Source organism: Trichechus manatus, unplaced genomic scaffold (assembly GCF_000243295.1).
Source record: "Trichechus manatus latirostris isolate Lorelei unplaced genomic scaffold, TriManLat1.0 scaffold00002, whole genome shotgun sequence".
NCBI lineage: Eukaryota > Metazoa > Chordata > Mammalia > Sirenia > Trichechidae > Trichechus > Trichechus manatus.
This window is the reverse complement of record NW_004443938.1, coordinates 30,116,183-30,130,443: the sequence shown is the minus strand read 5'-3', so window position 1 is coordinate 30,130,443 and position 14,261 is coordinate 30,116,183. Positions and strand designations below refer to the sequence as shown.

The 14,261-nt window shown below is 37.0% G+C and overlaps 1 protein-coding gene across 4 annotated transcripts in view; it reads left to right on the top strand.

Annotated features, from left to right (window-relative positions):
* The window catches only part of ADGRG6 (adhesion G protein-coupled receptor G6), a 157,437-nt gene that overhangs the window by 5,296 nt on the left and 137,880 nt on the right, over nt 1–14,261 (top strand). For all 4 annotated transcript variants that reach the window (XM_023729619.1, XM_023729625.1, XM_023729607.1 and 1 more), the window contains exon 2: nt 6,773–6,873. In XM_023729619.1, coding sequence (XP_023585387.1) covers nt 6,773–6,873 — 101 coding nt within the window. The remainder of the gene's footprint in view (nt 1–6,772; nt 6,874–14,261) is intronic.

Sequence of the window (14,261 nt, the reverse complement as noted above, 5' to 3'; positions counted from 1 at the left end):
TGTCCCCTTCTGCCTTCTAGTCCTTGTCCCTGGACTGCTGTGCTTCATTAGTCCCTTTTTGTTTTATGGGACTGTCCAATCCCCGTTCTTTCAGCGTTTTTGAAGGGTGGAGTGAACCTAACTTAGTTAAAGGATTTAGATTGAGTAATAGAATAGCACTTTTTCTTTTATTCATTGCTTAGACTCAGGAACATGATCTTTAACCAGAAGAAGAAATACAATTACAGGCAGACTTGAATAAACCAAATTACCGTTCTTTTCACTCTGTAAGAATTAAGGTATTCTCTCTGGCACTCCTCACGTCCCTTTCTGAAAAGATTTGCCATAGAAATGCAACTGGGATATGGGAAAGGAAGTTAAGTCTGACTATTAGTGATTTTAATAGAATTAGTACCGTATCAATTTCTCCACTAATTTCAAAATTTCTTCATTCATTTCTCTTTAAATTGCAACTTTTGGGAAAGCCACTAGGAGTAGGGAAATGGGAGATGGTAGAGTTTTCTAGATTATTTTAGTGATGCATTTGGATAAAGTCACATCTACAAGTGATCATCCCTATGTTTAAAACAATTCCTATAAAAGGATTAAATTCTAAAGTTTCCTTTAACAGGACTCAGCATATTGTATTTTGCAGCCTATACAGATGGAAAATAGGAGCAAGTTTGCAACAGAGTAGCTTGGTTTTTACAAAGGACCTCTGGGTTGGACCTCAGGTGACATAGGTGCTCTTTTGTCCCTCCCTCTCCCCACAACTGGTTATGTAATCTTGGGCACGTAGTTTAGCATCTTAATTTTTCACCCGTTAGATGATGGGTGTTACCTCATAATCTTTAAATTTCTTTCAGGTTCTAGAAGTCAAAATCTCTCTTTATATAAACATACTCCTGCTCTTTTCAGTAGAACTTTGAGGCCACAACCAAAATTGGACACAAGATTGTAGTTTTTTATAGTTCCTATTTAGAACCTTAGTAACCCTGTTTAGGATTTTCCATCCTTGTGAGAAAATGGTTTAAATCTCAGGGATGTGTCTTTGCTAAGTGATCCCCTGAGAAGACGCACAGTTCTGTCCTTCCTCTGTTCTATTCTTAATTTGTTTCTCTTCTTCAGTAAATAGTAAAGTGGATGAAAGTTGACATGTCATATGGTTTATGTTTGGTTACAAATGCTTGCCCTGTCCTGGGTTCCTTTTCTGTACAAAGTGATGGAGCCTTGAGAACTGGAATGCATCAAGCCCTTTGTCATCATTTGCAGCTATTGCTTGATAGAATTGCCGGCAGCTTTTGTAAAACAACTTCAAGATTGACTATGGAATCAGTAAATGTCAGAACCTTTTGCAGTGAGAAAGTTGCATGAGCAAATAAAATAGAAAGTATTGAGTGTAGCCAAGCTAATGAGCATGAATCCCTGAGTATTGTTTAGAGAGCACATGAATTTAGGAGGGAACCATTATTCACATATTGATAATAAAGGATGTACTACAAAGAGTAGTCATGTACTACAAAGAGTAGACCTGGGAGTTCTCTTGGACTGATACTTCTGTTAATATCTGTAAGGCTGGAAGCCAGGTTTGATTGATTTGTCCTTTTATGTCTCTGAGCCTTAGTTTCCTCCTCTGTGAAATGACGTTAGACTTCATCTTTGCCTCTTCCAGCGCTAAACTTCTTTGAGTGTATAATTGTGCTTTTGTTTTAGAAGCATACTCATTGTGGCATGAATGGGAAACACCTCATTCATCTAACATCCATGGAAATGAGCCCATTTTTCCAAATGAGTGAACTTCCCATGTGACAGAAGTTTATTGCCTTAATGGTAGTTACCCTTTTAAAAAAGGAGCCCTAGTGGCACATTGGTTAAGTCCTCCGCTGCTAACCGAAAGGTTGGTAGTTCAAACCCACCAGTTGCTCTTCCAGAGAAGAGACCTGGCTATCTCCTTCTGTAAAGATTACAGCCTAGGAAACCATATAGGGCAGTTCTACTCTATCCTGTAGGGTCACTATGAGTCAGAAGTGACTCAATGTCACACAACAACAACCCTTTTTAAAGCCCCTACTAGTGTCATGCTCTGTTATCTCTAGTTCTTTGTTGTGGATAGCATTCTATTTACAGAAGAGGAAATAAGTACTTGTCCCCTAAATCACACAGCTAGTTGAGGAACCAGGATGTAAGTATGTGCCATTCCAGAGTTCATATCCATTATTATTATTACTACTACTACTATTATTATTATTTACTATAACATTGTTTCTCCTAAGCAGTGAAACTGCTTTTAATTTCAAATATTTTGTATGGATGTTTTTGAAAACATACCTTCCATTACAAAAAATAGTCCTAGTTTAGGACTCCTAGTTTAGCATTTCTCCTAATTTAGCATTCCATTAGGGGATGCATTATACTGGAACTTCTAGTTTGGTGAATATGAAAGTCTGGTATGAGTTTCCGACTCTACTCAGAATTTCTGTATGTATGACAAATGTGAATAATCAATTTCATTTTTGTTCCCAGGTGATCCCAAAAGTGGCCCCAAAGTCAGTTTTTGGTGTTCGCATATCCGATTGTGCATTCGTTTAAGTCTTTTCTTTTGATTTCACTGTGGAGAAGGTAACCAAGTTGATATTAGAATATCTAGGAGCCTTGGTGGTGCAGTAGTTAAACACTAGGCTGCTAACTTAAATGTTCGAACCTACCAACTGCTCTTTGGAAGAAAGATGTGGCAGTCTGCTTCCTTAAAGATTTACAGCCTTGGAAACCCTACGGGGAAGTTCTGCTGTGTTCTACAAGGTTGCTATGAGTTGGAATGGACTCGACGGCAGTGGGTTTTTGGGTGGAATGATACCTGTTAAAAACCCATTGCTGTCGAGTCGATTCTGAATTATACCGACCCTATAGGACAGAGCAGAACTGCCCCATAGGGTTTCCAAGAAGCGCCTGGTGGATTCGAACTTCTAACCTTTTGGTTAGCAGCCATAGTTCTTAACCACTATACCACCAGGATTTCCTGGTGGGATGATAGTAACAATAATAATAGCTAATATCTATTGGGAACTGTCTTAGTTATCTAGTCCTGCTATAACAGAAATACCACACAAGTGGATGGTTTTAACAAAGAGAAGTTTATTTCCTTACAGTAAAGTAGGCTAAAAGTCCAAATTCAGGGTGTCAGCTCCAGGGGAAGGCTTTCTCTCTCTGTCAGCCTTCTCATCAGTGTTCCCCCATACTAGGAGCTTCTCCACGCAGGGACCCTGGGTCCAAAGGACACGCTCTGCTCCTGATACTGCTTTCTTGGTGGTATGAGGTCCCCCTCGTCTCTCTGCTCACTTCTGTCTTTTATATCTCAGGAGATTGCCTCAGGACACAGTCCAATCTTGTAGATTGAGTCCTGCCTCACTAACACAACTGCTGCCCATCCTCCCTCATTAACATCATAGAGGCAGGATTTACAACATATAGGAAAATCATACAATACCGGGAATCATGGCCCAGCCAAACTGATACACACATTTTTGGGGGGTCATAATTCAGTTCATGATAGGAACCCTGGTGGTACAGTGGTTAAGCACTTGCCTGCTAACCTAAAGGTCAACAATTTGAACCTACCTGCTGCTCCGTGGGAGAAAGATGTGGCAATCTGCTTCCGTAAAGATTGTTGTTTGTTGTTAGGTGCTGTCGAGTCGGTTCCGACTCATAGTGACCCTGTGTGCAACAAAGTGAAACACTGCCTGGTCCTATGCCATCCTCACAAGTTTTGTTATGCTTGAGCTCATTGTTGCAGCCACTGTGTAAATCCATCTTGTTGAGAGTCTTTCTCTTTTTCTCTGACCCTCTACTCTACCAAGCATGATGTCCTTCTCCAGGGACTGGTCCCTCCTAATAACATGTCCAAAGTATGTGAGATGAAGTCTCCCCATCTTCGCTTCTAATGAGCATTCTGGCTGTACTTCTTCCAAGACAGGTTTGTTCATTCTTCTGGAAGTCCATGATATATTCAGTATTCTTTACCAATACCATAATTCAAAGACATCGATTCTTTTTCAGTCTTCCTTATTCATTGTCTAGCTTTCACATGCATATAAAACGATTGAAAACACTGTGGCTTGGGTCAGGTGCACCTTAGTCCCAAAAGTAACATCTTTGCTTTTTAACACTTTAAAGAGATCTTTTGATCTCTTTTGATCTGTAAAGATTACAGCCTGGAAAACCGTATGGGGTAGTTTTACTCTGTCCTGTAAGGTCGTTATGAGTCAGGATCGACTCAAGGGCAAGGGGTGAATTGAGAGCTTGCTGAGTGTTATGCACTATTCTGAGAAGAAGTTATCTTAGTGAATCATCTCAGCAGCTCTGTGGAGTAGGTATGAATGCTGCTCCTATCTTACTGATGAGGAATAGGAAGCACAAGGTGGTCAAGTAAAATTTCCAAGAGTTGCATGGTTCGTAAATAGCAATCTCAGGTCTGTCTGATTCTAGGGCTTGTTCTGTTTGCTACTACATGGTTTCTCACAATAAGAGACAGATTTGAAATAGAAGCTTGAGTGAAGCTCAGGAATTACTTGATATCTATTTTAGCTTAATCTAGTATTTTCTTTCTACTTTTCTGGTTTTCTCTTTAGCATTATACATTTTCCCCCAGGTGTGCAACTTTCAGGTATAGAAGGTATTACTGTGACCCCAAAGTATCTTGTTATTTGCCTTTCTTTATAGAAATAAAATAACTCTCAATTACCCTTTATTGTAAAGGTAACACTCGCTTGTTAGAGATCTTGAGAGGTTCTGGAAATTTATTTTTTTTGTAGTTTTTTTTTTATTGTATTTTAGATAAAGGTTTACAGAACCAATAGTTTCTCATTAAATAGTTAGTACACATTGTTTTATGTCAATGGTTAACAATGCCACGACATGTCAACACTGTTCCTTCTCAACCTTGGGCTCCCTGTTACCAGCTTTCCTGTCTTCTCCTGCCTTCTAATCCTTGTCCCTGGACTGTTCTGCCCCATTTGTCTCGTTTTGTTTTATGGGGCTGTCTAATCTTTGGCTGAATCGTGAACCTCAGGAGTGACTTCATTACTGAGCTAAAAGGATGTCTGAGGGCCATATTCTTGGGGTTTTTCCAGTCTCTGTCAGGCCAATAAGTGTAGTCTTTTTTTGTGAGTAAGAATTTTGTTCTATATTTTTCTCCAGCTCTGTCTGGGACCCTCTGTTGTGATCTGTTCTGGAGATTTCTTACTGTTATTTAATTGCCTGGCCACTTCACGACTCTCTGGCTAACCAATCCACCTATGGTCCCTTTTGGCAACTGACTTTTATTCTTGGTGCCCCCTTCACTGGCTTGCCTCCTTTGATGGTGCTGAGTCAATGAAAGATAGCATACCATCATTTTGAACCAAGATGATGCAGATGTTCCTCTCTAAATCAGTTCGACTACTAACCAGGTCAGCAGTTAGAATTTAAAAACCCTATGAGACAGTTTTCTACTGTGTCTTGTATGAGCTAGAGTCTGCTTGACAGCAGTAGCTTTTTGTTCTTAATCAGTATGAAATTAATTTTTCACTTTAAACATAAAACCATTGTACAGAAGGCTTATGAGATTTTTCAAAGCACCACCCCTCCATCTAATCTACTAAAAAAACCCAAAAAACTAAGTCTGTTGCCATCAAATTGATTCCGACTCACAGCGACCCTGTAGGACAGAGTAGAACTGTTCCATAGGGTTTCCAAGGAGTGGCTGGTGGATTCGAACTGCTGACATTTTGGTTATCAGCCATACGCTTAACCACTGCGCCACCAGGTCTACTAGCATTTAGAAACATTGATAGCTATTGTAATATCAAGAAATTAGTCTTTTTTAAAATTAATTCTTCCATGCTTCATTTTAGGGGGAAGAAGAGAGCTTGAGCAATTTAATTTTATTTTGAATATATTTCCATTTGTAATGTAGCAAATTTTATAAAATGAAAACATTTCTTAAAGTGAGAATTTCTGGGACTCTTTAGGGGAGATTGATATAAACATCTTCTTGCTACCCAAGTAGACTTGTGTCTGTTGATGCTGAGGCTGAAATTGTTCTATTTTTTTTATATAAGTGATTTCTTTTTTAATTGTCTGAATATTTCCTGTCTTCATGCAGAAATCACTTATTATATATACTCTGGTAAGGAAAGTGGAACCAATTAGTAAATAAAATACACTGAAACCTGTGAGAGCCGAACTCAACGAGACTGCCTTGTTTTTGCAGGTCTTGCAAGTTTTCTGTCTTTATGACAGGCTGCTTACTATTGCTGTCTACTAAGAATCCTACTTTGTTTTAGTTTTGAGTTTTCCTTCTCTGACAGGTTTCCATCTTACACAGGTTCTGGCTTTCACAGGTTTTACTATACATGATTTTGTTTCTACCTTTTGCCTAATTAACTTAAAGGTCCCTTGGTGACGCAATATGGTTTGCACTTGACTACATGAGGTCGACATGAGTTGGAATCGACTTGACGGCAACTAACAACAACAATTAACCAAAAGGTTGGTGGTTCAAACTCACCCAGCAACAGTCTGTTTCTGTAAAGATTATAGCCAAGAAAACCCTAGGGAGCTCAGTTCTACTCTGCAACACATGGGTTTGCCATGAGTCGGAATCAACTCTATGACAAGCGGTTAATTAACTTATTTTGGAAGCAAGACTAAAAAAGGTTTCTATTTTACAGTGCCTGCTGGAAAGCTACTTTTACTATTAATATCAATGCTTTACTGAATGCTTAGTGTCCTGAGTCTTACTTTCTTCCCTTTGCAGGATGTTTCACGCAGGTCGAATGTGGAGCTATCACTGGAAATGGAAGCCAGGTCCTCAACTATTCTTATTTGTTTTATGTATTGCATGTGTTCCTCACTCAGGTAAGACTCTCTCATTCAATCCTGAATAATGATTACATTGCTTTCAGTGTAAGTGCACTGCTTATTTAAGTCACCTTAACTTCATTTATTGCAATCTTATTCTACTTCTGTACTTACAGGTTTTTTCTGTCCATTGCCTCTTTATAGTCTCTGAGTTCTATGTCAATACTATTGCTTTAATCATTGGTGTATCTTCTAGTGAATGTATTTCTTTAAACATTGTTGTGTTTTAGTATTATTTATCTAGCCCATATTGAGTGGTGAGATAGTACAGATTTGACATGAAATAAGTGCTGGCTCTTTCTTCTATTGAATAAATAAATATACAGCACTAAATTCTCTCTCTCTTCAAGTTTTTGTATACTTATTTAGAGCTTGGCTGCTAACCAAAAGGTCGGCAGTTCGAATCCACCAACTGCTCCTTGGAAACCCTGTGGGGCAATTCTACTCTGTCATATAAGCTCGCTATGAGTCGGAATTGACTTGACAGCAATGGGTTTGTTTTTGTTTTTTTTTTTAAATGTAGTAATTTATGTAAAGTATAGACTTTGCATTTAAGTTCATCTGCATTTTATTAGCATGTTACAGTATGAAATAGGAATTGGAAATTAAGTTTTTAGACTACACAGTTTAGTTTACTTAAAATGCTATGAAGTTAATTTTAAAATATAGATTTTTGTGGAATCAAAATATCTACATTTTTGTAATTACATTTTTCCCTGAGTTTTGAAACATTGTCCTTTTAGCTGTTGTTGAAACTAAATTTTCTGTAAACAGCTAATTATATGAATAGGACAATCAGAGCCAGAGAAATGTGAATGGTGTTTAAAAGTAAACTTTTTCTTCATTACTTGGTTTTGTCACTGTGCAAACTGCCATTTCCCTTAGGTCTATTCTGTTTTATTCTTTGTTTCCTGTTGAATTGATTCAGTTTATTATCTTTTTTTTTTTTTTTTAAGAATAAAAGTAAAATGTCAAGAAAATAACTACTCACCATATTGTATTTATTTATTGGGATTTAATGAAGGTTTTTCATATTCCATATTTATAATATCTGTATGTTCTTATAAATTATGCTTTTAAATAATCATGTAGATGGATTCTCTACTTCAATTGCTTTTTCATAGGTCAAGATATTCAACTTGTATTTAATATGTCAATACTTTTTCCCCAAGCCGCTAAATATTTGAAGGGTTTTTCAGCTACTTCCTTGGGAAAACCTCTGGCACTTGTTTAGTGACTTCAAACAAAACTGATCTTTGAGGGAATTTTTTTGCGTCTTTGTTTCAGTTTTATTAGAAAGTCACTCTTTCTGATACTGAGTCATTGCTTGAAAGTGAAAATAAACTTGTAAAGAGACCTGAAAAGAAAGAAATATGGGATCTGTACAATGTACAGTGTGGAGCTATTTTTTACTTTTTGAAAGTGCTCTTCTTTGAGCCAGTCACATGAGACAAGGTTAACTCTGAGATTAAGATCTGCTTTTTAAATTTTTATCTTTGCAAATGTGTAAGGCTTCTTCAAACCAAACGGCTTAAATTGGGACTTTGTAATTTTAGATGTCAGCATTTTCATTGATAGGTGCACATTTCAGAATTTTAATCATTTGAGTAAGTGAAACAATACACATATTTTTAGACTAATTAAAAAGAATCAACAGGGGTGGAACTAGGATGAGGGAAGAGAAGCGCTTAGAGTGCAAAATTTAAGGAGACATACATTCTTAAAGTACTTAAATTTGTTTGTAAGTTATTATCTCATGTAAGAATTTTGTAGACTATTTCTCTCATTACCCAACTCTTTGTGTGCCTTACATAAGGTTTTGTGGCGATTTGCTGTGTTCACTCATGAAGCTGGAACTTTTTGTACCTGTATCTCTATAGCCATGGGTCACTTAAAGTGCCACTACCTGACACATAAATATCTGAACTCACAAAAATACCTTGGGAGGTATTGTTAGCATTTTAATACACAATTTTTACCTTACAAGAACTCAGCACAATTCCTTACAGTGAACTCTCAACCTATTTAAAATAATGCACATTACAACTTTAGAGATACTAATTTTCAAAGTCTTATGTTTTGCATAAATCAAAGTATAGTGCCACTATATTTTTGAAGAACATTTAGTGCGTAACTGTGATGTTATAGCCCAGTATATGTACTCTTTGCTTCTCTGGATGACCTCTGGGTGAGCTCATAAAGCCCAGTGGCTTTAAATGGCATCTTGATATCAATGTCTCCTAAGTCTGTATCTTCAGCACTAGACCCTTCTGGATTCTAGAGTCCCCTTTGGTTGTTTATGCTTATTTACCCTTGGACATATAACCAAAAAAAAAAAAAAAACTAAACCCAACTACCACTGACTTGATTCCAACTCATAGCGACCTTGTAGGACAGAGCAGAACTGCTCCATAGGGTTTCCAAGGCTGTAAATCTTTACGGAAGCCGACTGCCACATCTTCCTCCCAAGGAACAGCTGGTGGGTTCGAATCGCTGACCTTTTGGTTCACAGCCAAACACTTTAACCACTGCACCACCAGGGTTCAGATATACAACAGACATTACAGACTTCACATATGCAAACAGGACACTTGATTCCTATCTTCTACCCCAAAATCTACTTGTCCCTCAGTCTTTGCAATCTATCCTACTGTCCTACTATTCTGTCACACCCTCACTATTTTCGAGACACACCGGCTTTTCTGTTCCTTCACTGGGTCTTCCTAGTATCTTTTTTTCCCTAACTCTCACACGCTGGATTCTTTTTTTGATATTCAGATCTCAGTTTAAATATTACCACCACAGATAAGCCTTCCCTGCCCTGCAGTTCTTGGAAAGAAGACTTGGCAGTCTACTTCTGAAAAATCAGCCACTGAAACCCTTGTGGAGTGCAGTTCAACTCTGACATATATGGGGTCACCATAAGTCAGAATTGACTTGATGGTAACGGCAACAGGTATCCCCCATTTCAGCCCCTCTATCATTTTGCCCTTTAGTAGTAATCTGCAGAGGTTTTGGTTGCTGTCTTGATTGTCAATGTTTTGTTAATTTGACTGTGATAACTAGGTTGGAGGATGGGCAGAACCTCTTTTGATAGTTAACATTGACATTTGGTTCAAATGATTATAAATTAGAATCCAATCCTATGGATAGCTTCTATAGTTTAATTCATATAATAGAACTGCAAAGTTAAGTTTCTTAATAGGTAAGTTAACATTTGTAGCTTCGTAGGGCACTTAAAAAGCAAATAGTATAGAAGGTTTTTGTTCTTCAGGATTTTAAAAATGAATGTAGAAACTTTCACCTAAAGCACATAAAGTTAAAAAAAAGAAGACAAGTTGGGAAAAAAAACTAACGTAGAAAAACAACCCATTGTCTCTTGACAAGCAATGAGTATAACTTACAATAATTACTACAGTAACATAACAATGGAATATTTAAACTGACCCCACAGAAGTGCAAATTAAAACAACACAGTGTTGTTGATAACATCCAGTATTATCAAAGTTCTTGGGAAAAGGGTCACTGTTGGCTTAATCTTTCAGGAACGTAAGTGGACAACAGTTTTTAAAAAATTAAGAATGTGTGTACTCTTTGACATCATACTCCCACGCGTAGTCATCTATCTTATAGAAATAAAAACATAATAAATATATGGAGCAATGTATACCAGTATGTTAACTGTTGCATTATAATAGCAAACAACTGGAAAAGAACCTAATTGTTCATCTATAGGAAACTTGTTATATAAAGTACTGTACCATTATACCATGAAATACTGTACAGCCATTCAAAACAATGTGGTCAAAATGTATATATTAGCTTGGAAAGATGCCCAGGATAATAATGTTAAATTAAAAGGCAAATTAATTTGGAAAAGGATAGTGAGAATGGTTGCACATCTTAAAGAATGTAATCAGTATTACTGAATTGTACATGCAGAAATTGTTGAAATGGTATATCTTTTGTTGTGTATATTTTCACCCAAAAATAAAAAAAAGAAAGAAAAAGATAGGCTAAAGCACCAGCCATTTGAGGAAACTCAAAAAACAAACACAGAAACAAAACAATATAAGATTATCCCAGTTTTATAATAGATTATATTACAAAACTGGGATATATTATTTATATGCATGTTTGTATAAGACTGGATAAGCATGGTAATAAAACATGGAATGATCCATATTAGGCTCTTATACTGAGTTATCTCAGGGACATGGGGTTGGAAGAAGGAGAGAAAGATGATGGAAATTTATACATCTCTAAATTATTTGCCTTGTTACAATGAGCATGTATTACATCAGTAATTTGGAGGAAATAAATAAATAAATAAATTTCTCTGGTTTAAAAAAAAAACACATTTAAAAAATGGCCAGTGAAACTACCGAAGTGAGTGTTACTTACTTAACTGAGTTGTTAGTCATGTAACTGTCACTGAATCTTTTTCCACTTGGTAAGAATCTCTAAAAGGTGTTTGAAATAATTTCTCTTTGTGTGTCATGACACTCCAGGACTCTGGAGATGAATAATGATAACTCAAGCCGACAGAGGGTTGTGGCTTCAAGTAGAATGAGAAACAAACTGCCAAGAGCCAGTGAATTCCTAGGCAACCAGCTGCCTGTTTCCACACAGGATAGCCTTAGTCACAAGCACTGAGGGAGGAACCTGCCTTCTCTCCTGAAAATCGATGATACCAGCAGATGGTTTCAAAGCCCAGTGTTATTCTGATGTCTATGATACATCAACAGCTAAAAGGGGAGATGTTTCTGAAAGGACAATCTGGCATGAATTGTGTACTTTCTGGCTCACAGCACAGCATAGTTCTGGAAGGCAGGTGATTGGGCAGAGTGGGTTTTGTGCTTTTTTTGTTGTTAGTGTATTTTTCTTATGATCATATTGTTAGCTGCCACCCAAGTCAGCCTCTGACTCATGGCAAACCCCATATGATACAGTGTAGAACTACTCCATAAGGTTTTCTTGGCTTGTAATTTTTACAGAAGCAGTTCACCAGGCCTTTTCTTGCGCAGAGCTGCTGGTTGGGTTTGAACCGCCAACCTTTAGGTTAGTAGCAATTGCAGACTACATAATGAGGAATTATTCTCTGATGTCAGTTACATTGCAATATATAAGTGTTAAGTAGACATACAATCATGAGCTGCATAATGTCTGTTCAGGCAATGTTCAACTGCATCTACGTCTGTGATCCCATAAGTTCAGAAATTTCTGTCAGAGAATGGGACGTAGATACAATAAACATCTTTAACATAATAATACAGTAATAATAATAATAATGTTTTGATGTGCATTGCAGAGTAGTGCCCGTTTGTTATTACAAACCGTTGTATGTTATATTTTTAATGTAACAGGCTTTACAGGGGTTGGTTCATAACTACAAGTTGTTCTTGAGTTGGATGTTCGTAACCCGAGGACTGCCTGTATGTAATGTGGTGTTTGCACAGCATCCAAGTTACATAACTCCTGTTTCACAAAACGTAACGTGGACGTGAAGTAATGCATGACTGTATTCTTTTTATACATATATTTTCATATTTGATCAAAAGTCTTTCAAATGTACGGAAAAAGAATCCTTTTATAAATCTGCCAGTGTTTTTTTAGTCATTTTAGTATTAATGTTTCTTTCATATTACTAAATTTACATAAAAAGGAAAAAATGAGTTTCTAATATACAAACTATTTTGCATATAATGATAAATTCTATATTTTTTAAATCAAAGTTTTTTTAATTACAAAATTTTCTCCAATAAATCAACTGTTGTAAGTAAAAAAAGATGCCTCCCTCTAAAGCGTCCTGCTCCAAGCTTAGTCCTGCAGGTGTGGATAAAGAAAAGAGAGAAAGTGTTCACGCTAGAGCCTGGATGATGGACTCTGTAAACAAGCTGGCTGTGATCTTCCCAACCCTTTTGAAAATTAGGATATTTTCTTCCCTTTAATTATAAAACTACACTAATTACTATTATTGTCCTGGGCAGAGCCACAGGAATGAACTAATGGTCATATTGTTTGCAAATCCTCAAACAGAAGGATGTTTTTAGAAGATTCTTTACCTGGTCAAAACTTCAAAGAGTGTTGTTTAAATAAAATACAGATCTGGCAAAAAGAAAATACTCTGAATGGAAATAACTAATCACTGCTTTAAACACGTCCACAGTTCCTTTTGTCTTTTCTCCTTTTTTTTCTTTTTTTTTTTTTTGCCTTAACTATATGTCCAGTAATTTGGCATTATATGTAAATTGTTACTGGTAGTTTTGCTGGGTTACTGGCTTTATTGAACTTAATTTTAAGGCAGAGAATTAGGATTTGTGACCATACTGATTTCAGTGGCTGCAATATGGCGCTGTAGGGGGAAAATGGTAGACCAAGGGATAACTTGCCTCAGAGTTAGTTTCCTGGAGAGGATGAGCTCCAAGTATGACATTGTGGAAACGTGGCCCCACCTCTTGCTCAGTTTTCTTGATCAGACTGTACACACCAGTTGTCTCCTTGCTGGCTCACTGTAGGTCAATATTAGCTTTTTTTGTCTTTTTTTTTGGCACTGCCAATCTTCTCTCTCTTTAGAATGGTAACTTGGAAATCTGTTACTTGTAGGAAACTCATGACCACAAAGTTTTTTCTTACAATACTGATGCAGATCTCATAGTCCAATAAACAGTGAAGTTTGTGATTCTTCTCTCAGAGCTTCTCTCAGCAGTCCCTATAGGACTTCTTCCTTCAAGCTTAGTGGGTCCTGATGCTTTAGTTGGTGTTTGATTAGGGCTCTCATTACTTCTTATCATCTGACTTGCTTACATGTTTAGTGTATGTGCACATACAGTGGAGGGGTCTGTCTTTTTTTTTAATTAACTGTTTCAGAAGAATGTTCTCTGTGAATTTTAAACCATTTCTTATCTTTTAAGCCGGCATACGTTTACAAACATGACACTACTGATTGTGCTACCACAGAAGAGGTGTTTAGCAAATGTGGAGTGAGTGAACTGAATTGCTTTCCAAGCTTTTGAAGTGACTCTGGGTTTCCCATAGCAGGGTGAATCTAGCTGATCTAAGAGTAGGCATGCTTAATTAGAGCCTACCTCCACCCCCAGTGTTATTAAAGTATGTTCAACATTTGTGATGGCATTATAGTACTTAAAGGAGTCACAGAGTCACAGAGAATATAGAATTAGTATTGCTACTTGTTTAAAAGCAGAGGGCCATATAATAGTAGTATGTGAGCATTAAATATATGTGTATATATATATGTGAATATATATGTATTCATATGTACGTGTGTATGTGTGTTATACACACACACACACATAGCTCAGGCTCTTATCAGATTCCTAAGTATGCAAAGCTAAACCCTATTTCTTAATGTCAAGGAGTTTTAG